The sequence below is a fragment of the Equus przewalskii genome, chromosome 19 (genome assembly GCF_037783145.1).
Source record: "Equus przewalskii isolate Varuska chromosome 19, EquPr2, whole genome shotgun sequence".
NCBI classification, from domain to species: Eukaryota; Metazoa; Chordata; class Mammalia; order Perissodactyla; family Equidae; genus Equus; species Equus przewalskii.
In genome coordinates, this window is record NC_091849.1 from 61,670,943 (window position 1) to 61,698,003 (window position 27,061).

General features: G+C 37.7%; 1 protein-coding gene across 1 annotated transcript in view; it reads right to left on the bottom strand.

Annotated features, from left to right (window-relative positions):
* LMBRD1 (LMBR1 domain containing 1) overlaps positions 1–27,061 on the bottom strand; it is a 112,004-nt gene that overhangs the window by 27,813 nt on the left and 57,130 nt on the right. Inside the window, exons 9-10 of the mRNA XM_070584845.1 lie at positions 25,395–25,547; positions 169–233 (exon numbers count right to left, since the gene is read on the bottom strand). Of these exons, the coding sequence (XP_070440946.1) occupies positions 169–233; positions 25,395–25,547 (218 nt within the window). The remainder of the gene's footprint in view (positions 1–168; positions 234–25,394; positions 25,548–27,061) is intronic.

The window sequence follows — 27,061 nt, forward strand, 5'->3', positions numbered from 1 at the left end:
ATACTATTATTGGCTCTTTTTAGCCATTCTTTGAGTTAATGCTGCAGAACACTTCAAGTAAAATAGCTGCTTAAGATGAATAGGCTCACTAATGGAATTCAGCATGGAAAACGTGTAACATCACAGGATTTGCAGAAGTACTTCAGAAAATGTGTCTACTATACTTACTTTGACAGGAAGAGAGAAATTACAAACAGCAATGCAACTAAGATGAAAAATATTCCCCAAATGATCTAAAAGCAAAAAAAAGGTATTAAAATATAGTTCTAAAAGTTGATATTAAAAGCACAAAACCATTATCCTCAATATGAGTTGCTAGCATATGACAATCATCTGACTAAAATGATCCAAGGTACATTTTAATTTAGTATATAATCCTATGCATTTTTCATCTAAATTTTCCTTATGAGACTATTTGAGAAAACATAAACAAAAGTGACAAAGCATTTAAAAGTCTTCATTAGTAAGTAAGCAAATGAGACTCTTTACTGGGTCAAATAAAAGATTTATATTCAGTTACATGCAAATATAAAGCTCAACGTTAACTGAAAAGTACATCAAAGACTAAGACACACACAAAAACCCAAAACCAAGAAACTCATCTGGTTATATTAACCCATTATTAAAATAGGGGGCCTGGAACATATTCCCACAGAAGTAACACTATTACATCAGAGCCCAGGAAAGCCTACGGAACTGACACATCGCTTGAGTGACAGTACCAGCAGCACTGCAGAAACCGTCCTGTTAAACAGCACTTCTGTGCAGACTTGTGTTGAGCATTGTAACTAGTGGAACACATTTCCTTCTACTGTATGAACTTTATATTAGTGATGGTAGAAAACAAGCAAAAAAATTATTGGAACTGGGTCTCTAAGGAGTAAAATTTCAGAATAAAAAACGGTGAAATCTATGTTTGTAAGAATCTAGGCTCTTTTTTCCCCGACGTCTTCCCTAACTTACAGGGACACTTAGACTAAAGAGTCCACAAAGCCAGAGCAGAAAGAAGATTCCTGTTAAGCACAGCTAAGGGTTTTTGGCTTCTCCTTTGACTGGAACTGACAGAAACAGATGAGCAACATCGTGAGTGTCAGGGAGATTTTTCACCTTATTTCACATGATTGCTGAAGTATATTTTAGAATTCTGACAGGATAAAAGAAGTAAAGTAACAACCCACCGCCCTACCCAGCCTATAAAGGTGAATTTTGGAATGAGTTTTGGGCCTGTGCTCTCGGGAACTCCTCAGTTCTGAGACAGCGCCTGTGGAGCCTACTGGGAAGGAGAAGGTTGGCACGAGATGACCAAAGAGGCCGGAGTCATCACTTAAAACAGCAAACACTGCATGTATCCAATTTTACATACTGGTAATTCCCATAAGAATGTATTTATGAAAAAAGGTTTCATTGCTACAGAAATTTGAAGTGACTCCTTTATAGTAACAAAAGCTCATTAGCAAAGGGTATAAAAGAGCTTAAACAATCTCTTTCTACTAGATTGGAGCACCTACATTTGGTGCCTAGGTGAACTGGAACCCAATATCCTTATACTGAGGATCGACAAGTGAGACACATTACTTCCTACAGCCTGTCAATAAGAAACAGCTTGTAGCAAGAGGCAGTACAACTGCCAGATGCCAATTAGTGGTACAGGAACATGACACAGAAAAGGCAGTAGAAGTTAAGATTCCCTTCCCTTGATGTTCATTTTGTGGAGAAAAAAAAGAAAAGAAAAAAATGCTTAACTATTTTCCAATCTGTTGGGATGAATGGCCCAGAGTTAGACTGTTTAATCACAGCTACATAACAAAATACAGGATGTAAAAAAGATGTTTTCTAAAGACCAAGAAAACTGTGTATATTTAAATACAAGAACTTAAATTAGTTCTTCCAAAATCACAATCAGTGAAGACCATCATGGTTTGACCTAAATGCTAAATACAGTTGTCCCTTGGTATCCAGAGGAAACCAGTTCCAAGACCCCTGTGGAGACCACAATCCATAGATGCTCAAGTACCTTACATAAAATGGTGTAGTATTTGCACACAGCCTACGCACATCCTCCCATATACTTTAAATCATCTCTAGATTACCTACAACACCTAACATAAGTGCTATGTAAATAGTTGTTATACTCTATGTTCCAGGAATAATGACAAGAAAAAAAGTTTGGGGGTCCATGTTTTCAAACTTTCTAAGGAGCTTGTTGAGATCTGCAAAACCTTCTGCTAAACCCTTTACTGTGAATTTTCTTGGGGTTTTTCTTCTCCTGCAGTTTCCTTTTCTCTTGCCTCTTCTTCAGCGATGCATTCTTGTTCTAGTCCTAGCAACTCCGCATTAGTCAACTCCTCAGGAACCACCTCTAGGAGCTCCTCAGTATGATCCGCATCCACACCCAGGGTAAAGTCGTTTGCCATCGCAGCCATAGCATTGTTGATTTTTTCAGCCTCTTCGCCCTTGGCAAATCACTTGAAGCCATGGACAAACCTCTTGAGTGTCTTCTTCCAGATGCCATTCATACACTCCTTGGCGATCCCATGCCAAGCCCAAGCAAGGTTCTTGAGGCAGTCATAGATGTTGTAATCCTTCCATAATTTCATCAGTGTCTTCCTCAGTTACAGCAATAGCCTGGGCAGGTGTTACTCAGGTGGTAGGCCTTAGAAGCTGCTATAACTCCTTGATCCTTCAGTTGGATTAAAGAGGTGGTGTTTAGAGGGAGAAACATTGCTTTGATATTGGGATGAAGATCACCAATAAAAGGAGGATGTCTGGGAAGATTATCAACAATAAGCAAAATTTTGAAAGGTATGTTATTCTCCAAACAGCACTTCTCCATTTTGCCGGCCAAGAAATTCAGGAGGCATCTTGGAAGAGGAGCTGGGCCATCCATGACTTCTTGCTCCTGTAGTACACTGGCAGTGTGTGCTCACTGACATGCTTGAAGGCCCTGGGGTTCTCCCTGTGCCACATCACAAAGGGTTTCAATTTGTAGACTGCAACACTGACCCCAAGCAAGACTGTTATCCTGTCCTCAGAAGCCCTGAAACCTGGCATTGACTTGGCCTCCTTGTGGATGAAAGTCCTTCAGGCATCCATTTCCAGAACAGGAGGTTTCATCCATAGTGAATATTTGCTCTGGCAAGGAATTTTCCTCCATCATCAGCTTATCTAGAGTTTCCAAAAATTTTTCACCTACCTTCACATCACCACTCATACACTCATCACTCACTTTCACATTATGCAATGACTAACAATTCTTGAATCATTTAAACCTGCAGAGCTAGCAGTAAATTCAGCTGGGTCCAGACTTTTCTTTCAATATTGTAAACAAATTTTTTGCTTTGGCTGTGATCATCATGGTGCCGAGAGGAATATGCTTCTGTATCTTCAATTCAGGTCATTATAAGTTTCTCCACGTGTGATGTAGGTCTTTCTGAAACGTTTGTTAGCCTCATTGTCTTCAATGAAGCAGATCCTTTCACAGCTTCCGTCACTTTGTTCTCGTTCTTAAAGATCGCTGCCCTGGTGGAACGGGACATGCCTGACTGACGAACCACAAGCATCACTGATTTCCCCCCTTCACAGTCCTTAATCACTTTTAATTTCATTTCCGGGTCACTCGATGTGGCCTCTTGCTGGCAACATTAGCAGTGGATTTTGTAGGCTTAGGGGCCATGATGAACAAAACAACCCAAGATTAAATCAAGCAGAAGAGAAAACAATGCAGTCAAGACATATGGTGAACACGAGGTGTATGAGGCCGCTGCTGGCGTAACTTCACATGTTGTTTTACAGTAAACCTGTTTTTCATAAGTAGAAAGACTACACTCTAAAGTAATGATAAAAAGTATAGTACAGTAAATACATAAACCAGTAAGACAGCCGTTCCTGATCAAGTATTATGTACTGTGTGTGACTGTATGTGCTCTACTTTCACATGACTGGCAGTGCAGTAGGCTTATTTACACCAGCATCACCACAAACACGTTAGCAATGCGTTGTGCTATAACACTGCAACAGCTACAACATCACGGGGTGATATGAATTTTCCACTTCCATCATAATCTTATGGGACCACCACTGTATATGCAGTCTGTCACCTACTGAAATGTCATTATGTGGCATATGACTATAAATCAATTAAGATGATCAAGTCTGAGAAACAGAAAGAAAAAATAATGAAAAGTGAACAGAGCCTTGGAAACATGTGGGATACCACCAAGCATAACAACATAGGCATAATAGGAACCCCAGAAAGAAAGAAGGGCAGAAAGAATATTAGAAGAAATAATGGCCAAAACCTTTCCAAATTTGATGGAAAAAAACCCACATGGCACAACTAGAAGGACCTACAACTAGAACATACAACTAGGTACTGGGGGGCTTTGAGGAGAAGGAAAAAAAAAGAATGGCAACAGATGTTAGCTCAGGTGCCAATCTTAAAAAAAAAAAGAGAAAGTGAACAAACACCACAAAAAAGGAAAACTGCAGGCCAATACCCCTTATAAAAATAGGTGTAAGAGTCCTGAACAAAGTACTAGCAAACCAAATCTGGCAACATAATAACAGAATTATGCTCCATGTCCAAGAGCAATTTATCCAAGGAATGCAAGGTTGGTTCAACACAAGAAAATCAATCAATACACCGTATTACCAGAATAAAAGACAAAAACCACACGATCATCTCAATAGACACAAAAAAGCATTTGATACAATCCAACGCACTTGCCATGAGAAAGATGTTCAACAAACTAGAAATATATGGAATATTCCTCAACCTGTAAGGACATCTATAAATCTTATACAGCAAACACCCTATTTAATGGTGACAGACTAAAAGTTTTCCCACTAAAATAAGGAACAAGGCAAGGATGTTCACTCTTGCCACTTCTATTGAACATTAAACAGAAGGTTCTAGCCAGGGCAATTAGGCAAGATAGAAAATGAAAGGTGTCCAGATTAGAAAGAAAGGAAACTATATATATTTGCAGATGACATCATCTTATACTAGAAAATCCTAAGACTATCACAGTAAAACAATTAAAACAAATAAATGAATTCAGCAAGGTTCCAGAACATAAGATCAATACACAAAAATCAGTTGTATTCTATACACTAGCCATGAACATTCCACAATGAAATTATGAAAACAATTCAATTTATAATAGCATCAATAACAAAATACTTAGCAATAAAGTTAAGTAAGGAGGTACAAGACTTGTACACTGAAGACACAAAACATCATTTAGTGAAATTAAAGACTTGAATAAATGAAAAGACATCTCATGTTCATGGATCAGACTTAATATTTTCATGATGGCAATATTCCCTAAATTGATCTACAGATTCAATGCAATTTCTATTAAAATCCCAGCTGGCTTCTTTGTAGAAATTGACAGGATGATCCTAGACCATATAGGGAAATGCAAAGGACCAAGAATAGCCAAAACCACCTTGAAAAAGAACAACAGAACAACAAAGTTGGAGGGCTTACACTTCCCAATTTCAAAACTTATTACAAAGCTACAGTAATTAAGTCTATGTGGTACTGGCATTAGGATAGAAATATAGATCAATGGAATGAACTGAGATTCCAGAAATAAAACTGTACATCTATGTTCAATTGACTTTTGACAAAGACGCCAAGAAAATTCAATGGGGAGAGAAGAGACTTTTCAACAAACGGTGCTGAGAAAAGTGGACATCCACAAACTAAAGAATGAAGTTGGACCCCTTATTAACTCAAAATGGATGAAAGACCTACATGTAAGAGCTAAAACTATAAAACTCTTAGTAGAAAACATAGGTGTAAAGCTGCATGACTTTGGATTAGGCTATGGTTTTCCTGAAAACACACCTAAAGCACACATAACAAAAGAAAAATAGACGATCAAAAATAAAAATGTTTGTGATTCAAAGAATACTATCAAGAAAGTGGGAACACAACCCATAGAATGGGAGAATATATTTGTTTCCTGAATATAAATAACTCTTGCAACTCAACAATAAAAAGGCAACCCAATTTAAAAATGACAAAGGATTTGAATAGGTATCTCTCCAAAGAAAATATACAAATGGCCAATAAGCACCTGAAAAGATGCTCAACATCATACATTAGAGAAATGCAAATCAAACCCACAATGAAACGCCATGTCACACTCACTAAGATGGCTATAAGAAAGATGAACAATAACAAGTGTTGGCGAGGATGGAGAGAAATTGAAGGCCCCATTCAACTCTGGTGGGAATGTAAAATGGTGCAGCTGCTTTGGAAAATAGTTTGACATTTCCTCAAAAAGTTAAATACAGAGTTGCCATATAATCTAGGAATTCCAGTCCTTCATGTAATTCCCACAGAACTAAAAAATACATCCACAGAAAAACTCGTGTATGAATGTTTACAGCAGCGTTATTCATAATAGCTAAAAAAGTGGAAACAAATCAAATGTCCATCAATCGATGATGGATAAATAAAATGTGGCATATCCATACAATGGAATATTATTTGGTCTTAAAAAGGAATGAAGTACTGTTACATGTACAACACGAATGAACTTTTAAAAACATTATGCTAAGTGAAAGAAGCCAGGCACAAAATGACACATATTGAATGATTTAATTTATATGAATTTCCAGAATAGGCAAATCTATGGAGATAGAGAGTATATGAGCAGTTGCCAGGGGCTGAGGGGAATGGAGCAGACTGCTAATGGGTATGAAGTTTCTTTTTGAGGTGAAGAAAACGTTCATAATTAGACGGTGATGGCTGTACAACCTTGTGCATATACTAATAAACAATTGATACTTTAAAAGGCTGAATTTTTATGTGAATTAGACATGAATTAAAAAAGAAGCTATAAAGGTCTGCTTATCCACAATTTGGAAATCCAAAGCATTCTAGAACTTGAACTATTTTTCTAACTTAATTGTTGATAAAACCTGGCTTAAAGTAACATGGGGCTTTTTATAGCCTTTATTTAACCCACTTTCTGTGAATATTCATATAGTGACTGCAGAATCATAAATGTGCTTGAAAGAGGGAAAGAGAGATGCCACTCTGGATCCTATAGGGGATGTTATTAAATATAATAAACACACCTGTGCTAAAAAATGAAAAATTCTGAATTTTGCAGTATTTAACCCAAGGATTTTTACTAAGGATTTCTGGACCTTTACTAAACTGAACATAATCTGTTAAATGCACGTGTATACAAAACCTGAGAGAAAGGAACTACTTTGGTTGGAAATTAATAGTTCAGGTTAGAAAGCATACAGAAACACATACATATGCAACAGTAAGGTTGGCTTAAACAAAACAAAGGAGACTTGAGGGAGACAGAAAACGTGAAAAGCTGGAGTCCAGACTTCAGTACAGGAAACAGTCCACGGCCCAAAGGGGGTACAAAGAACATCTTTAAAAAACAACCAACAGTTAAAATTAAGAACAAAGCTTGGCTAAAAATTTTAAGAAGTTAAGTAGGTCTCAATACTAACCCCTAAGTCCCCAGTTGCACTCCTCAGTGGTAACTACCATTAATAGTTTCTTATGAATCCTTCCCAAAATGGTGTATGCTGCTGTGTGTGAGTGCACACCATATTAGTAAAAGAATATCTCCCATACACAGTATCTGCAACCTGAACATTAGTTTCAGTTAAAATGTAACACGTCCTGAACAATATATTAAGCACTTGTTGAAGAAATGCTTTCGTCTTATATAAATACATACCGCTTCCATTCGTTTTAAAGCCTACAGAGCACAATACTCGCTGGTGTGGAGGTAACAATTCATGAAGCGAGTCTCCTACTGAGGGACACTGGTTGTTTTCACTAGGTGTTTATTAGAAACAATAGTGAGACAAACAAAAAAATGATTCTTAAAAATTTAACAGACTTCATTTTTAAGAACATTTTAAAATTTATGGAAAAACTGAGGTGACAGTACTGATTATACTGCTCTCCACAGTTTCTCCTAACATCTAGCATTAGTGTGCTAATTTGTTACAAGTGATGAAACAATACTGATACATTATTATTAACTAAAGACAGTTTACATTAAAAGTTCACTCTGTGTTGTATAGTTCTATGGGGTTTGACAAATGCATAATATCATGTTTCCACCATTAGAGTATCATACAGAATAGGTTCACTGGCCTAAAATCACCTATCCATCTTACCTCACCTTACTCCAAATCCCTGATAACCACTGGTCTTGTTACTGTCTTTATAGTTTTGCCTTTTCCAGAACCTCATGGAGTTGAAATCATACAGTAGGTAGTATTTCCAGGCTGGTTTATTTTGTTTAGCAATATGTCTTTAAGGTTCCTTAATTTCTCTTTCTGGTTTGAGAACTCATTTCTTTTTATCACTGAATAATAGTCCACTGTTTGGATGTATCAGTTTGTTTACCCCTTTACCATGAAGGATATCCTGGTTACTTCCAATTTTTGGAAATTATGAGTAAAGCAACTATAAACATGAATATGCAGGTTTTTGTGTAGACATTTTTCAATTCAAATGGATAAATACCTAGGAGCATACTTGCTGGATCATATGAAAAGACTACGTTTGGTTTTATAAGAAACCTACCAAACTTTTTTCCAAAATGGCAATAGGATTTTGCATTCCCATCAGCAATGAATGAGTTCCTATTGCTCCACATCTTTGCCAAGCATATGGTATTGTCAGAATTTTTTTAGGGGGAGAGATGGGGGATGGATTTTAACCACACTAATAGGTGTGAAGCAGTATCTCATTATTGCTTTAATTTGCAGTTCCCTAAAGACATATGATGTTGACTATCTTTTTATATGTTTACTTGCCATCTGCATATCTCCTTTTGTGGGGATGTGTCTATTTACAACTTGAGCCCATTCTTTGACTTGTTTGTTTTCTTATTGTTGAGTTTTAAAAGTTATTCATACATTTTGGATTTAAGTACTTTATCAGGTATGTATTCTGCAAATATTTTCTCTCAGTCTGTGGCTTGTCTTTTCATTCTCTTAACAGTGTCTTTCACAAAGAAGTTTTTAATTTTAATAAAGTCCAAGTTATCACATTTTTTGTTTCATGGATTGTGCTTTGGTGATATATTTAAAAACTCATTGCCAAACCTAAGGTCACCTAGATTTTCTTCTATGCTATCTTCTAGAAGTTTTATAGTTTTATTTGTTTTACAGTAGATCTATGATCCATTTTGAGTTAACTCTTGTGAAAGGTATAAGGTCTATGTTTAGATTCACTTCTTGCATATAGATGTCTGTTTCAGCACCATTTGTTGAAAAGACTATCCCTTCTCCAATGAAATGTCTTTGCTTCTTTGTCAAAGATCAGTTGACAATATTTCTGTGGGTCTATTTCTGGGCTCTCTATTCTGTTCCATTGATCTATGTGTCTATTCTTCCACCCATTCCATGCTGTCTTAATTACTGTAGCTTTATAGTGAAGCTGAGTGGCATCAGTCCTCTGACTTTGTTCTTCAATATTGTGTTGGCTATTTTGAGTCTCTCTTTTCTTTCCACATACATTTTAAAAGCAATTTGTCAATATCCACAAAATGACTTGCTAGAATTTAGATTGGAATGGCACCGAATTTACAGATCGAGAATAAGTGACCTCTTAAGAAAAACATCTTGTTTTAGAGACATAAATAAGCAGGACAGAAACCAAATTTTTCCTGTGTATTAATGATATAAATTATGCAATTTCCATTAAACTGTAATGTAAAAAGTGGTATGTTATACAATCTATGAATAATACAAAGTAAGACATTACTTTCATCAGAGTAAAAACACTGTCAGTGCTACTAACTTTATATGTGATGTCATCTAAACCAATGATGGATCAGCTGTCTAGAACATTCTCTTCTCCATTACCTAAAAAGAAAACTAAAGTACCTCTATCTAATTAACAGCATACCATTCCCTAAAATCTCTTCTTTCTCCCTTTTATATAAGTTTTCCTTTCATTTAAACCAGTGGTTCTAAACTGGGAATATTTTACCCACTAAAGGACATTTGGTACTGTCTCCAGCCATTTTGTCATGACTAGGGGGTGTGGGATGGGGGGGTTGCATCAAGTGAGTAGAGACAAGGGATGCTGCTAAACATCCTACAGTGCACAGGACAGTACCCCCCACAACAAAGGATTATAGGGCCCCAAATGTCAATCGTGCTAGATTGAGAAAATCTGATTTAAACTGAACCCCGCTTGGTGTTACAATGCAGCACAAATAAGCTATCATTATAGCAAAAATAAACTTTTTATTATTCTCTCAAAATTATTTGTGTGTTAAGATGCTTATTAGCCCAAATGAACCTCTAATCCTAGAATTTAATGTTGTCTGACAATGTAAAACAAAAATTCCAAGCAACGTAGCAAGAAAAATATAGGGTCAGGGTTTTTTTTTTTTGACACATCTCTTGTCAGATTTCATAGGTGAACTTCCTATATCTATAAAATAACTTTTGTGTATCCAGAAATGTAACAAAAAAAGTAGAAAGTAAAGTTACGATACCTGGAAACTCAACTAAAAGTTATAAATGTAAAATAAAAAGTTAATTTCTATTGTATTTTATTATTAATGTTACCTTAAATAAAATACCTGTATTCCTTCCTTTTTTGCCAAGAGCAATGGCAGGTGTGAAGAATATTTTAAAAAAAAAGAATGTGTGTTTTCCAGGCAGACTGAAGGGTGGTGTGAGGAGGGGAAAGTTTCTAGTTTCCTTAATTTTTAATAACAATGAGGACAGGAAACAGAAGTATGTCGTCTCTTTAAAACTGCTTAGACTCTTGCTAATCCCAGTGTGATCATGGGCCAGTGGCATCAGTATCAACTGGGAGCTTGTTATCCATGCAGACTCCTGGGGCCTAACTCAGGGTGACTATATGAGAATCTGCATTTTAACGAGATTCCCCAGTAATTCCTACTCACACTAAAGTTTGAGAAACCCTGCCTTAGAAAAGTCATTTAGAAAATTAGATGACCATGGTAAAAGATACTGAGTCAACGCAGGTTAAGAGTTTGAAAAGAGAATTTTGGAATGGATAACTGGGCTTAAATTTTAACCCCACCTGAGCTTTCTTCTCTGCAGAGGCCATGAACATTCCGTGTCCCGTATTACATAAGAGGTGGCCATGGGCCCAGGCCCCTAACTCTAAGTAGCAAATCCATTAGTCTAACAGGCTTTCCTTACAGGTAAGAGGGCGAGAACATATGATTTTCATTACATATCTCGACTTGTTCTGTGAACAGAATTATGCTTCTTTTATGTTGCAAGTATCCTACATAAAGTTTTTTTAAAAGTTAGAAGATCAATAATATTCAGCTCTGGCTACAGATTATTATATTCCAAGTCGCAAAGATTCTCACGGTGATCTGTCAGTGAAGTACCACTCAGCTCTTGGTCGTGGTTATAACTGACCTTATTTTGGATTAGAAGCAACTTCTCTACTTCAGTATTATTCTGATGGAGACACTTTTATAAACTTACATTGAGAAAGGGGGTAGGTGAGCATCAGGCCAAAACTTGGGGGCTGGGGAAGATCTAGGAAAAGTTAAGACTTTAAAAACCTTTTATTTTCACAATTTCAGATATAGGGAAAAATGGCAAAAATACAACAAAGAATTCCAGTAGACCTTTCACCCAGATTCTCCAAATGTTAACATTTTACCTCGCATAATTTGTGATTATGGGAATATTCTTTCCCATAATCACAAATTGTCAAAATCAAGAAATTAATATTGATACAACACTATTATCTAATCTATAGACCTTATTCAAATTTCAATTGTTCCACTAAAGTCCTTTATAGAAAAAACTAGCTTCTTTCCTGGTCCAAAATGCAACCCAGGATCACACATTGCTTAAGTCTTTTTAGTATCCTTCAATGTGGAGCAGTTCCCAAATCTCTTTTACTTTCCTATCTTTACATTTTGAAGAGCCGAGGATAGTTATTTGGGTTGTCCTTCATTTTGGGTTGCCAATTCCTCATACTTATATTCAGATCTGTATTTCTGCAGAAACGGCAGAGGCACACTCATACCTATTTGTCCCATCACTGACGAGCTTAACGTGCATCACATGGCTAACTAAGGTGGTTTCAGTCAGGTTTCTCCAATGTAAAATTACCAGTGTCCTTCTTGTAATTAGTAAGTCTTACGCAGAGATACTTTGAGATTATGCAAATATCTTGTTCCCAACAAACTCTTTCTAATTTTAGTACCCATTTATGTCTATTGCCAGAAACAATATGTGGTATTTACCAAATGCTGATTTTCTAATTCTGACATTCATTCTACATTCATTTGTTAGAAATCTACTGCAGGGAACAGCTTTCCCTTCTCCATTTACTTATTAATATGAATATAGCTTCACAGATTCTTATTGTATTCGATGTGTTATCATCTGTTGCTATTATTATTTTGATACCTAAATGGGCCCAGATTTAGGCAGTGGGAGCCCTTCACTCTAGCTCCTTGAATTATGCCCCTGCTCTGATTTAGCACTTCCTCTCTACACACGCAGACGCAGGCTTGTCAGATACCCTCCCAGCCCCAGGCTCAGAATCAGCCATTTCTCCAAGCAGCCGTGGATCCTTTTGGAGTAGTTTAGTGGTTTGTCTATTAATTAAAACATACACACACAGAAATTAATTGACTTGTCTTTCCTCTCCCTACCTCATTATTTTCTGCTTTTATTTTTCCCCTGTACTTTCTTTTGGTTCACTTTGCTCCTCTGCTAGCCTTTTGGGCTTGGAATTTCATGTACATCATTATGCTTTCATTTTTATTGATAAACGTGTTAAAGGCTATGAATTTCTCTGATCACTGTTTTATATATATCCCATATGTATCCCTAATGTGATGTTTCCGCTACCATTAATTTTTAGAAATTCTGCAATGTTTTTATTTCTCCTTTCCTTTCACCCACGAGTTGCTGAATATAAGATTAATTTCCAAGTGAAAAGTGTCTTAGCTTATTGATTTTGTTATAATTTCTAGCTTTAATGCATTGCAATCAGAGAAGAGTTGTTTGTAATATATCTACTCTATGGAATTTACTGATATGTTCCTCATGACGACATATGGTCAATTCTGGTGAATGTTCCATGAGCACCTGGAGAGAAGGTGTACTCTCTATTATCGGGATGTAAATTTCAAAAGTTACAAGATACACCTTCCTTACTGATCACATGTAGGTCTTCTATGCTCTTACTCAGTTTTGTCCACTTGAAATGTCTTACCCTGAGTACAATGCTATGTTAGTCTCCTACTGTTAGCATGTTCCAATCTATGGCTCCTTGAATCTCCCACAGTTCTTGCTTCATAAAGATGGTTGCTGTATTATTTGGGTCACAGACATTCATAACTGTTACATCTTCATTGTAAATTGTGAATTTTCATATTAACAAGTGTATTGGTTTTCTATCGTGGGTGTGATAAACTACTACAGATTTAGTGGCTTAAAACAACACCTGCCTATTATCTCCTAGCTTCTGTGGGTCAGAAGTCTTAGCAAGGTGCAGCTCAGCTAGCCCTCTGCTGGAGGTCTCCCAAGGTCAGAAATCAAGGTGTCAGCAGGGCTGGACTCCCTTCCAGAGGCTCTGGAAAAGAATCACTTCGGTGCTCATTCAGATTGTTGGCAGAATTCAGTTCCTTGAGGTTACCAGGCGGAAGTCTTCATGTCTCAGTTCCTTAACGCTGTTTGCACTCCTTTTCACACAGCCCCCTCCATCTTCAAGTCAGTAACGGCACATCAAGTCTTTCTTACATCTTGAATATCTCTGACTTACCCTTACCACGTCTGACTCTAGTCACAAAAAAGGTTCTCTGCTTTTAAGAGCTCATGTGATCAGACCGGGCTTACCCAGATAACCCAGGATGATCTTCATATTTTAACGTCAGTAACCTTAACTATAACTGCAAAGTCCCTTTGCCACTTCATGTAACCTATTCACAGGTTCCAGGCATTGGGGCACGGACATCATTGGGAGAGGAGGGAGGCAGTCTGCCTATCACAAAAAGCATTCTTCTTTGTTGGATTTAATGTTTTTTGGGTTGAATTCCACTTTGTCTAATATCTAGATCACACTCTGCTTTCTTATTTTTTCCATTTGCCTAGCATATCTTTCAACACACGTTTTTAGCCCTTGAGAATCACTGTTAGAGGAATCTCTTTGAAACAGCTGCTAGTTAGACCTTGCTTTATGAAGAAAATTAAATTTCTTCTTTTACTAGTGAGTTAGGTCCATGTACATTTATTGACAAGACTGACACATTTAGTTTCAACAATATCTTACTGTTCAATAGTCATGCATATGTTATACTTCCTGTGTTTCTTGTTCTAGTTAATGTGCATTCTTCACTCTTTGAGAAGGTTCCTATTTTTGTTCCAGTACAGTTAAATTTTCAAGTGCCCTCAGCCCGTTTTCTTATTGAACTCTTTACTATACAGTGTCTGTTTACATAACTGCTTACATATGTTTATGTATCCAACGCCCACCTACTGCCTAGACAGTAATCCATGAAATTCTACTTTCCATTCTCTCTTCACTGCATTCTTTCTGTTTCATCAGAACACATTTATACACTATTCTCCACCCTAGCCCACACCTTCTCTTCATAGATCTACAATATTAAATGTTCACCTTTACTCATTTTTCTGATGTTTCCTTCTCTCTTCTTGATTGGTTGAAGCTAGACAACTAGTGGATTTCTCAAAAGAGCTCATGTGTACAGAATTCTGAGTTCTGTTTAAAAACTTTTTATAAAGGATAGTTTGGCTAGATATGAATTCTTCGGTACATACTTTTTCACTGAGACTTTTCTTTAACGTTCCCCTATTCTTGCCTTGCTTTGTATGCTTTTTGAGAAGTGAGATATAAACCTAACTATGTTGCCCATATAAGTGAGCTGATTTTTTTACTTGGAAATCTTGGATTTTTCTCTAATTTTGAAGTCAGTTTTCCTAGGAAGCTGCACGTCAATTTTCCCAGGTAGAATCGGCTGTGTCAACATGAACACGCATGTCTATTTATTTCCAGGTGGTTTCTGGGGATGATGGTTTTAAATATTGGTTCTGCTAATTTGTTTTATTTTGCTTCTGCATGGACACTGATCACCCATAAGCAGTTTTTCTTTATCTTCCATTTCAACTCTCTTTCAGATCCTTTTCACTTCATCTTGTTTTCTTTCTCTTGGTTGTTTTCCTGACTTTCTTCAATGTGTCTTATTAAATTCGGATTTGAGTCTATTTTCTTTTGGACATCCTGTAATTTTATCTTCATTTCTGAAATTAACTGTGTTTCCCATCCATTTTTTCCCAGGAGTTCAACTCTCCTCATTTCTCTCCGGTTTTTGGCCATTTCTGTTTTTTGTTTCAGTGTTTTAAATTATGGTAAACACACATCACATAAAATTTACAATCTTAACCATTTTTAAGTATTCAGTTTAGTAGTGTTAGTACATTCACTTTGTTGTGCAACCAATTTTCAGAATTCTTATGTGCAAAACTGAAACCTTACACCCATCAAACGAGAACTCCGCACTCCCCTCCCCCAGCCCCTGGCAACCACCGTTCTTCTTCTGTCTCTGTGAATCTGACCAGTCTGGGCATCTCACATAAGTGAAATCATACAGTATTCGTCTTTTTGTGACTGCCTTATTTCACCTAACTTTTTGGAGTTTCAGATCAATCTTAGGCCCATCTCAAATCTCCTCTTCTCTCTCCCACGCAATTTTTCCCAGGTCTGTTTAACATAAAGGTTTGTGGTGAGAGCTAGAGAGAAAACCTGCTGAATTTGGGGTGTTTGTTTCTACTTATAGGTACAGTTGATTCTCATTTGCAGATTCTGTATTTGCAAATTCACCTACTCACTAAAATTTATTTATAACCTTAAAATCTATACTTGTGGCGCTTTCGAGGTCATTTGTAGATGTACATAGAGTGGTGAAAAGCTGGTCCCCTGAAGGGTAAGTTCCCAGGTGAAGATGAATAAGGCAACAACCTGCTTTCTGGCTTCAGCTCTTGACCTGTAAACAGGTCTCCTCTACATAGTTTATTGACTGCTACATTCTTTGCATTTTTGTGCTTTTTTCTGGTGATTTTGCTGTTTAAAATAGCCCCTGAGCACAGTGCTGAAGTGCCGCCTGCTGTCCCTGAGAGCAAGCAGGCTGTGATTATTGAGAAGACACACGTGTTAGGTAAGCTTTGTTCAGGCATGAGTTACCCTGCTGTTGGTTGTAAGCTCAATGTTAATGAATCAACAGTATTTTTTAAATAAGTTGTTCTTAAACACAAACACACAGAAAACAAGGGTAAGTATTGATCAGTTGCTGATTTCCAAGCCCCAATCCCTGTGTTTCTAGGTCCCTAAGCTCCCCTGCTGTACCGACATGAGGATGGGTTAGATCACTTCCAGGTGGGTCCACTCTGCATAAACTCCACCATCCACACCATCAAGCCACTGATAATCTACCAAGCCGCACAGGTACAGGAACTCTAACACCTAAATTAAGAAGCACCTACACCAAAACGTAGCTCTCAATTGAAGAGTGATCAAGCAAAAATTAAGAATGCCATAAAATATTTATAATCCTTCTTTAAATTCAGAAAGTGCCATGCCAGTGTTTGCCTTTAGGCATTTTCACATAGTGTGGCCTAAAACAAAGAAAAACTACACATGCTTTAAACATTACTCTCTGAAGAAAAAAATCTACTACATCTTTAAACAAAATTCATATTCAATTTCAGAGGATTCTAGGATAACTGACATACTAGTAAAGAACAATTAAAATGTTCCCACAGATCTTCAAAACAACTAAGCACAGTCAGTGTGTGATAAAATTCTATTTCATTGCTTGCTTATCTTACGAAATCTAGTTGTTTTTAGGTTTGCTGATTTGTTGGGAGGTTGGGAGAGAAGTGGGACAAATAGAAAAACAAATTTTACTAGTTCTTCAATACGGGTCTGATTCAAATAAATTTTTTTTTATAGTATGCATACACTAAGAATGAACAACCTGAAAAGAAAATTAAGAAAAGTCCATTTATATAACATCAAAAAAAATAAAACATTTAGGAGTAAATTTAAACAAGGAGGCAAATGAATTATATGCTGAAACTACAAAGCACTGCTGAAAGAAATTGAAGAAAACACAAATAAATGGAAAGACCTCTCATGTTCATGGATAGCAAGACAATATTGTCAAAAATGACAGTACCACTGAAAGTGACCTACAGAGTCAAAGTAATCTCTACCAAAATTGAAATGGTGTTTTTTGCAGAAACAGAAAAACCCATCTTACAGGACTCATGTGTCCTGATTTTAAAACTTACTACAAAGCTGTAGTAATCAAAACAGTTTGGTACTGGCATAAAGACAGACATATAACCAACGGAATAGACCCTAGAAATGAACCTTTATAGATATGGTCAGATGACTTTTGACAAGGGTGCCAAGAACACTCAATGGGGAAAGGACAGTGTTTTCAACAAATGGTGTTGAATCAGGGCACTCACATGCAAAAGAATGAAGTTGGACCCTTATCCATAAGCATAAACAAAAATTAACTCAAAATAGATCAAACTCCTAAATGTAAGAGTTAAACATATTAAACTCTTAGAAGAAAACAGGAGAAAATCTTCAGGGCATTGGATTTGGAAATTATTTTTGGATAGGACACCAAAACCACCAGCAACAAAAGACAAAATGGATAAATTGGACTTCAATAAAATTAAAAACTTTTGTACATCAAAGGACATTATTAACAGAGTAAAAAAACCTGACAATGGGAGAAATTATTTGCAAACCATGTACCTAATAAGGGGTTAATATTTAGAATATTAAAAAGTGACATCAGCATCATGGTGGAGTGAGCTCTCCTTTTAAACTCTCCCCTCTAAGATACAACGAAAAGGACATTCATATTCCAACAGAGAGCATTCACACAACACAAAAGACATCTGAGAGACTCACACAGCCGTACGTCTGAAGGCAGAGGTGCTGGACCTCCTGGAGGAAGTGGAAGGAGGTAAGGGGATCTCCTCTCCTTCTCCCACTGGCAGTGATGCTGGGTGCAGGATTACGCCTGGCTCTGAGAGGAGAGTGGGGAGGGGCAGCCCTCCATGGGAACACTCTTGCTCTATGAGTTCCATCACAGCTCGTGGGAAATCACCACACAGAGGTGACTACGCTATTGTGCAGGTGTCTTCATCAAGCTGGCACCTCAGGAGAGCAGACAGCAAGGGCAGAGCAAGAACGGCCCTGGGATCCCAGAGGCAAAAGGAAGTGCCCCTCACCCTGCCCAGTGCTCCAGCTCAGCCGGCTGGCCAGAGCCCCCACAGACAAAAAAGCAACCAAGGGCTGGGAGCAAGTGAGCCATGGACCGCGGTGAGCTCAGAACACATAGCTCTTGACCCCCACATAGTGCAGCAGGTGGAAGCTGAGACGAAGTACTATCACTATGTGGAGGCACAAATCCATGCTGTTAAACAGTATGAAAAAATACATTAAATTGATAGACCAGAAGGAAATGACAAGCACCCAGAAATCAATCCTAAAGGCACAGAAATTTATAATCTAAATGATAGAGAATTCAAAATAGCTACCATAAAAAAACTTAATGAGTTACAAGAAAATACAGATAGTTCAATGAAATCAAGAACTTCTTCACAAAAGAGACTGAAACTATAAAGAACCAATTAGAAATGCTGGAGATGAAAAACACAAGGGCTGAGACAAAGAAAAATCTGGACTCCCTGAGCAAGAGAGCTGATATTATGGAGGAGCAAATCAGCAGTCTTGAGGACAGAAATACAGAAATGCTTCAGATGGAGGAGACAGAACTATGAGTATAAAGAAATGAAGAAATTTTCTGAGAAATATCCAACTCAATTAGGAAATGCAACATAAGGGTTATAGGTATCCCAGAGGCAGAAGAGAAGGAGAATGGAGCAGAAAGCTTGTTCAAAGAGATAATAGCTGAGAACCTCCCAAATCTGGGGAGGGGCTGGAAATACAAGTGAAAGAAGCCAACAGATCTTGTAACTATATCAATGTAAAAAGATCTCCAAGGCATATAGTAGTAAAGCTGGCCAAAATCAATGACAAAGAAAATAATATTAAGGGCAGCAAGGCAGAAGAAAATAACCTACAAAGGAGCCCCTATCAGGTTTTCAGAGGATTTCTCAGCAGAAACCTTACAGGCTAGGAGAGAGTGGGATGATATATTCAAAATTTTGAAAGAAAAAAACTTTCAGCCAAGAATATTCTATCCAGCGAAAATATCCTTCAGATACAATGGGGAAATAAAAACTCTCCTGGGTAACAAAAGCTAAGGAGAGTTCATCACCACAAAACTCCCCCTACGAGAAATGCTCAAGAAGGCCCTCACATCTGAAAACAACAACAACAACAGAAAGGGGTTACAAAGCCTTCAGTAAGGAGACATACAGGTAGACAAAGTCAGAAAATTGCAGCTATCAGAACAGGTTAGCAAAACCTTAATTATAAAAATAAAAATAAAGGGAAGGAAAACACCAAAAATAAATATAATCTCATCATTTTAACCACAAACTCACAACACAAGATGGAATAAGATGTGACAATATCTTAGAAGGAGAAGAGGAGAGGGATGGAATGGGCTTAGTCTAAGGAAATAAAAGAGGCTATTAAAAAATAGACTATCTCATCTACAAGATTTTTACAGAATATTAAAAAAAAAAACTCTTGCAACTTGACAACAACAAAACATAACTGAAAAACGGGTAAAGGACTCGAATAAACATTTGTCCAAAGAAAATATACAAATGATCAATAATCAAAAGAAAAGATGCTCAACATCACTAATCATTAGGGAAATGCAAATCAAAACCACAGTGAGCTATCACTTCACAATCATAAGTCTGGCTATTGTCAAAAGAATGGAAAGTAAGTATAGAGGAAGATGTAGAGAAACTGGAACCCCTGTGCATTACTGGTGAGAATGTAAAACGGTGCAGCTGCTGTGAAAAAGTGTGCAGGTTCCTAAAAAGTTAAACACAGAATTGCCATATGATCCAGCAATTCCATACCTAGGTATAAACCCAAAAGAATTGAAAGTAGGGAATCAAACAGATACTTGCACACCAGTTATCACAGCAGCACTATTCACATTAGCCAAAAGGTGAAAATCCAAAGTTCCACCAATAGATGGGTGGGTAAACAAAATGCGGTATATACATACAATGGAATATTAATTCAGCCTTAAAAAGGAATGAAATTTTATACATCTACAACATGGATGAACCTTGAAGACATTACGCAAAGTGAAATAAGCCAGACCCAAAATGACAAAGATAGTATAATTCCACTTATATGAGGCAGCTAGAATAGGCAAGTTCAGAGGGACAAGAAGCAGAACAGAGGTTGTGAGGGGATGTGGGGCAGTGTGGGGGAAGGAATGGGGAGTTCCTGGTTAATGGGCATAGTGTCTCTGTCTGGGATGACAAAAACATTCTGGAAATGGATAGTGGTAATGGTTGCACAGCATTGTGAATGTACTTAATGACAATGAGTGTACACCTACAAATAGTTAAAACGGTGAATTCTATGTTATGTATATTTTACCACAATAAAAACAAGTCTGAAAAAATATTTGATATAATTATAGACATGAATTTATAGTTTTCTATGTAAATACAAGAGGTATGTCTATAATAAGAGGTGTATATATAGTAAAATCTTATATATAGCAAAAAGAGGTGTCTATGGAGGTGTACACATACACACTCAAAACCTAATGGATCTACAGGTTACCTAAGCAGTTAGCTTCACAAGCTCAAAGTATGCCCTTCTGTCAGGAAGAACGTAATCAAGTATTTAATGAACAGACTGTATGCTTAGAAATGTGTTTAGTACTATACATAAATGTTGTTTCAAGGAGCCATTAACTTATTCTAATCAGATGCTTGTTTTTATAAGTGTCTTCAACATAAAACTAACTTTCTCTCCTGAGTTCCATGGTGGTATGTAAGAAGCTGAAAAATCCGATATGCAGAACTACAACAACAGCAGCTGCAATTTTCTAAGCTGTTTATATCAAAAGGCAATGCAGTGCATACATTATTTCATTTAACTCCCATAACAGAAATAAGTATGTAACTCCATTTTAAGGATGAGAAAGTGGAGGTTTTGGGAAGGTGAATTTATAAGAGGTGACAGCTGGTGAGGATCAGAGCAAGGACTCAAAAACCAGATGTGTGTGACAGCAAAGACTCAGAACTGAAAGTGAGAGCAAAGTTCATGCTCTGAACCCTCAGGATTCTAAAAGGAGATGTGCACGCTCCAGGGAACGCACGGCCATCTGAAGTCACAAGATCAGGAGGCATCTCACGGGCATCTACTCCTACGGAAAAAAAACTGCAGAAGTTTGAACTTTTGCATTTGCAAAGTTTTAATATATTTTGTTATAAAACAAACATGTATTATAGCACAGAGGAAAAGGCAATACTACCACAGAATTCTGAGATAGAACATAACAAAGAAATTTCGTATCAGGAGCTTCTCACAGTCTTAAATCACTGCCAGCATACACTGAGCAGTGCAGAGGGGTGAGTGGGCCTGTCTCTACCTTCTTCCACCAGGACTGCTTGGATACTAGTGTTTAAGAAGCACTACGAGCATGTGGATTCCTATTTCTGAATTATATCAACTGTGGACAAATGCAGAAATGATGAGTAATAAACAATTTTCATATTTCATTTAAGCAAAAAAAGCAGTGCTTATCCCTTTGCATTCATATTAAACCCTTAATTACACAATTATAAGTTTGTACCCCCAGATTTTTCCTTCAGGCATGCCTATTACTAATTATTCCTATTATTCCTTAGGACCAGAAAATGGAAAGACAGGTAAGAATTTACATCAATACTCAGGAATGACACATTTATATAGCAAAAGGAATAAATGGCAAACTGATTTTACTGGAAGTTTCAGCCAGCACAATAAGAAAGAAAAAGCAATTGGAAACCTTATATTTGAAAGGAAGAAGTAAAACCGTCTTTTAGCAGTTGACACGATCTATAATAAAGTTACTGGAACTAATAATTTAGCCAGGTTGCATGATATAAGATCAATGTCCAAAAACAAATTTCTACATAGTAGCAACAAATAATTGAGAGTTGAAATTAAATGAAATCATTTGTGTTAGTATAAACAAAGAAATACAAATTTATCAAAATATATGCAAGACTTCTTCACTTAACACTACAAAACACTGGAGAAACGTTGAGAAGAAATTTAAGATAACATAAATAAATGGAAAGATATCTTGTTCATGGATTGGAAGATTCAACATTAAGATAGCAATTCTCCCCAAGTTTATCCATAGATTCAAAGTAATCCCAATAGAAATCCCCATGGAATCTCTTGTGGAATTATGACTTGATTCTAAAAGTTATACAGAAATGCAAAGGATCTAGCACAGCCAAAACAATTTCGAAAAAGGCAAACAAAACTGAAGAACTTCCACTACTTGATTTCGTGACTGACTTTAAAGCAACAGTAATCAGGTTTTAGCATATGGACATACAGATCGATGGAGCATAAGAGAGAGTCCAGAAGTAGACCCACACACATATATGATCAACTGATTTGACAATACTGCCAAAGAAATTCAATGAGCAAAGGATAGTCTTGACAAAAATGGTGCTGAAACAAATAGATACCCATATGGAAAACAAGATAAACGTTGACCATTAAGTCATACCATCCCAGAGAATTACCTTAAAATGGACTGCAAACCTAAATATAAGAGCCAAAACTATAAAACTTCCAGAAGAAAAGATAGGAGAAAATGTCTGGTATAAAAAACAAACATCTGGGGCTGGCCCAGTGGCCTAGTGGTTAAGTTCAGCACACTTCACTTTGGTGGCTCAGGTTTGGTTCCCAGTCATAGATCTATACCACTAGTCGGAGGCCATGCTATGGCAGTGACCCACATACAAAACAGAGGAAGACTGGCACAGATGTTAGCTCACGGTGATTCTTCCTCATCAAAAAAAAGAAAAGAAACATCTCTTTGAATGACAGTGTAAAGAAAACATACAAGCAAGCCATTGACGAGGAGATAACATTTACAATACAACTATGTGACAAAGTGCTTAATCCAGAATATATAAAGAATTCTTGTAACTCACTCATAAAACAAAAGCCCAGTTTTAAAAATGGCCAAAAGATTTAAACAGGCATTTTAGAGAAGATATACAAATGACCACTAAGAATACAAAAAGATATTCAATATCATTAGTCACCAGGGAAGGCAAATCAAAACCATAATAAGATAGTATCACACGCCCACCAGAATAGCTAGCACAAACAGTTACAACATAAGAGCTGACGAGGATGTGAAGCAATTGGAAATTTTATATTGCTGTGGGAATGCACAATGGTACAACCACTTCGGAAAATACTTTGGCAGTTTCTGATAAAGTTAAACATTTACTAAACATTAGACCCAGTACTTCTTCTCCTAGGTATTTACCCAAGAAAAACAAATGGAATGAAAACACCTATCTACACAAAGATTTGTACACAGATATTCCATCAGCATCAGGCATAAGACTCTCAAACTGGAAGCAACTCGAATCTCCACTGACAGGTTAGTGAATAAACAAACTGTGATACAGACACACATTGGAACGCTACTCAGCAATAAAACAGAGAGAACCACTGGAAAAAAATGAACAACATGGATGAATCCAAACAACATTGTGCTGAGCCAGAGACAGACAAAAGAATGTACACTCTAGGATTCCATTCTATGAATCTAGAAAACACATGAAAGTAGACGACAATGACAAAAGGACACTGGTGGTTATCGGGGTCAGAGCTCAAGGGGGCATGGGAGACACAGAGCGGCTTTCTGGGGTGATGTGCATGTCCCACAGCTACATACCTATATTTGGCAAAATCAATCTGCATCCTTAATAAAGTTAATTTAAAAATCCCTCTAGGGGGCCGGCCCCATGGCCAAGTAGTTAAGTTTGCGCGCTCCACTTCGGTGGCCCGGGGTTCACTGGTTTGGATCCTGGGTGGGGACCTAGCACCACTCATCAAGCCATGCTGTGGTGGCAGCACACATAGAAGAACTAGCATCACTTACAACTAGACTATACAACTAGGCACTGGGGCTTTGGGGAGAAGGAAAGAAAAAGAGGAAGATTGGCAACAGACGTTAACTCAGGGCCAATCCTCCTCACCAAAAAAAAAAAAAAAACCCTCTAAGCACATGTTCAGTGATATGAGAGAGAGCATGTCTAAGAAGGCAGCTCATGTTAGAGACCAGGTTTTAAATATTTAGAAGAAGCTACAACAATTGAGAATTAAGATAAGGTTGGGGAGGTTGTCATCACAGCTCTGGGACTATCAAGACAAAGCTCCTACGGAAGGACGGCAGAGTCTTTAGAAAATGTATGCTAACAGATAACGTTCCCAAGGGATGCCCAGAGCGACCTGCTCGTGGTATTTCTGAAGAACTCTCTCAGAAGAGGAGCCTTGGAGTGAGCAGTCAGTGCATGTCCTCATCTCCTTTCTAAATGTAAGAGGAAGACAGAGTAGCACCAGAACTCAACCTGACTCATCTATGATGGGATGCTCCAAAACATTTGTTTTTTTTCTCAATTTAACCAAAAACCGCTTTCTAGCTTCATCTCACCTAACCTTCCTCAAGCCGGCCCAGCCATCACACTTTATGAATTACATTTGGCTTTGCACACTTACATACACAAAGCTCTGGTGTTCAAAACGCCAGACACAGGGTGGGCACACACGGAAGTCTGTGGCCGACAGGTCCAGCTGCTTTTTAGACTCAGGGTCATGTTATGATGACCTTAATTCAATCTAGGTACTTAAGTTTAGGTACCACAGTCCCAAGAATGCAATGCTGGCAAACGATAGTTTCCAAAAAAAGAGAAAGTAATGGTTTTCCATCTTAACACTTTTTTATATACTTTCAGAAAGAATATCATCTAACAATGAAGCAAATTCTGTTACTGTCAGTTAGGGCTCCTGAGTTCTAAGATGGGTCCCAGATCTCCTATTCAGAGAAAAGTACAAACTTGCAGAATATGCTAGCAGCATGCTATATTACTTATCCATATTTCTATTTAAATTTCCCAATGACTCTGTTATAATACTTGCATTACACATGAGTAAATGAAGCTCAGAGAGGGTACATTCCTTGCCCAAACTACCAAACAACAGGGCTGTGACTCAAAACCAGATTATTTTAACTCCAAAATTCATGCTCTTAAATACCACGCTGCAGTGCCTCAAGAGAAGCACTCAATCTCTCTGAAAGGCGTTATAGAAACTTGCAAGAAGAGGGACAGCATAATTTCTTAAAACTCCACTTTACCTTCAGGGGACGCAGAGCACCACAAAATTTTGTCCACCAGCTGTTTTCGATGAATTCTAGGTGCCTCTCTCTCTTCCTAAGTGTTCGTAACCTTTCTTCAAATTGTTTTAAGGCGCGTTTATCCCTTGCTGGCAAAGGTCGACCATCTTTGCTCTGCAAATAAAAGAACAAAATAAAAGTTGTTTTACCATTAAGGTCTCAATAAAGTACCCATCAGATTTAGCAGATCAGGCAACAAAAACTTTTTTAGATTGGACTCCTTAGGCAAATTTACAAATTGAAAAAAAACTGACAACTTCAATGTGACAATACACATCTCTGAACCAAGGTCAGCATCAAAATGTGGATGTGTGTAGGGACTGGCTTGGTGGCATACTGGTTGAGTTCACATGCTCTGCTTCGTCAGCCCACGTTTCGCAGGTTTGGATCCCAGGCACGGACCTAGACACCACGCATCAAGTGATACTGTGGCGGCACTGCACATACAAAATAGAAGAAGACTGGCACAGACGTTACCTAGGGACAATCTTCCCCACACACACACATATAAAAGTGGATGTGTGTATATTTAATACTGAACTTTTCTTGATCCCTCTTTTCTAAATATATGGTAAAGTTATGTGGTTGTTGTTAGTGCCGTCCAGCGGGTTCCAACTCCTAGTAACCCTAGGCAGAGCAGAGCAGATCCCTGCCTAGTCTTTTTGCGCCATCCTCTCACTGTTTGGCGCTCTACCAGACAATGCTCCACTGCTATTCATAGGGTTTTCATGGCCAAGTTTTTTGGATGTGGGTGGGCAGGTCCTTCTTCCTAGTCTGTCTGTCTGGAAGCTCCACTGAAACCTGTCCACCATAGGGGACCTGTTGGTGTTTGAAATCCCAGTGGCATAGTTCTCAGCATCACAGCAACGCGCAGCCGCCACAGGATGACAACTGACAGATGCGTAATGTGGTTCCTTGATGGGAAAGGAACCACGGCCATGGTGGTGAGAGAACTGAATCTTAACTGCTAGACAACCAGGGCTTTGACGTTACATGGAGAGAGAAATATCTTTTAAAACATCCTTTTTATGGGTTACTTTATATACTTTGTTCAATTTTTCTCCCTCACCTCCAAACTCCTCCTTCTATCCCTTATCTTAATATATTTGGCCCTACCTCTTCTCTCTTTGGTCAAGTGATTGTGTTACAGTGTATCTGAACTGATGCTTCTCAGTCCCCGATTCAAACACCAGCGAGAGATGCAATACGAGGATGCAGTGTGCAGAGGCATTTATAACAATTGCTAACAATCAGCACTTCCTTGTTCTCCAAGTACAACTGCAAATGAGTCCGGTTTTCCTGGGCCAACCTATCTGAGAGGTCACTGCTCTCCATTTTTATGTGATGCTCACTGTAACCACGAGCACACCTTTCTCATGATGTCTCACAGATACACTTCCCTCACTTGAACCGCCGTACCCCTAAGTGTCTCCAAGTGGGTGCAGTAATAAACTACAATAATAAGATAACTGCTAAATACAAAAAAGATGAAATGTAAATTTGTTCATTTTATTGGGAGGAACAAGAAAAATATTTACACAAGACTAGATTTTTAAACTGTACAGACAGTAGCTATTAGAACGTTAATATCCCTATTAAGGTTTAAATAGGGTTTTAGCAGATAAACA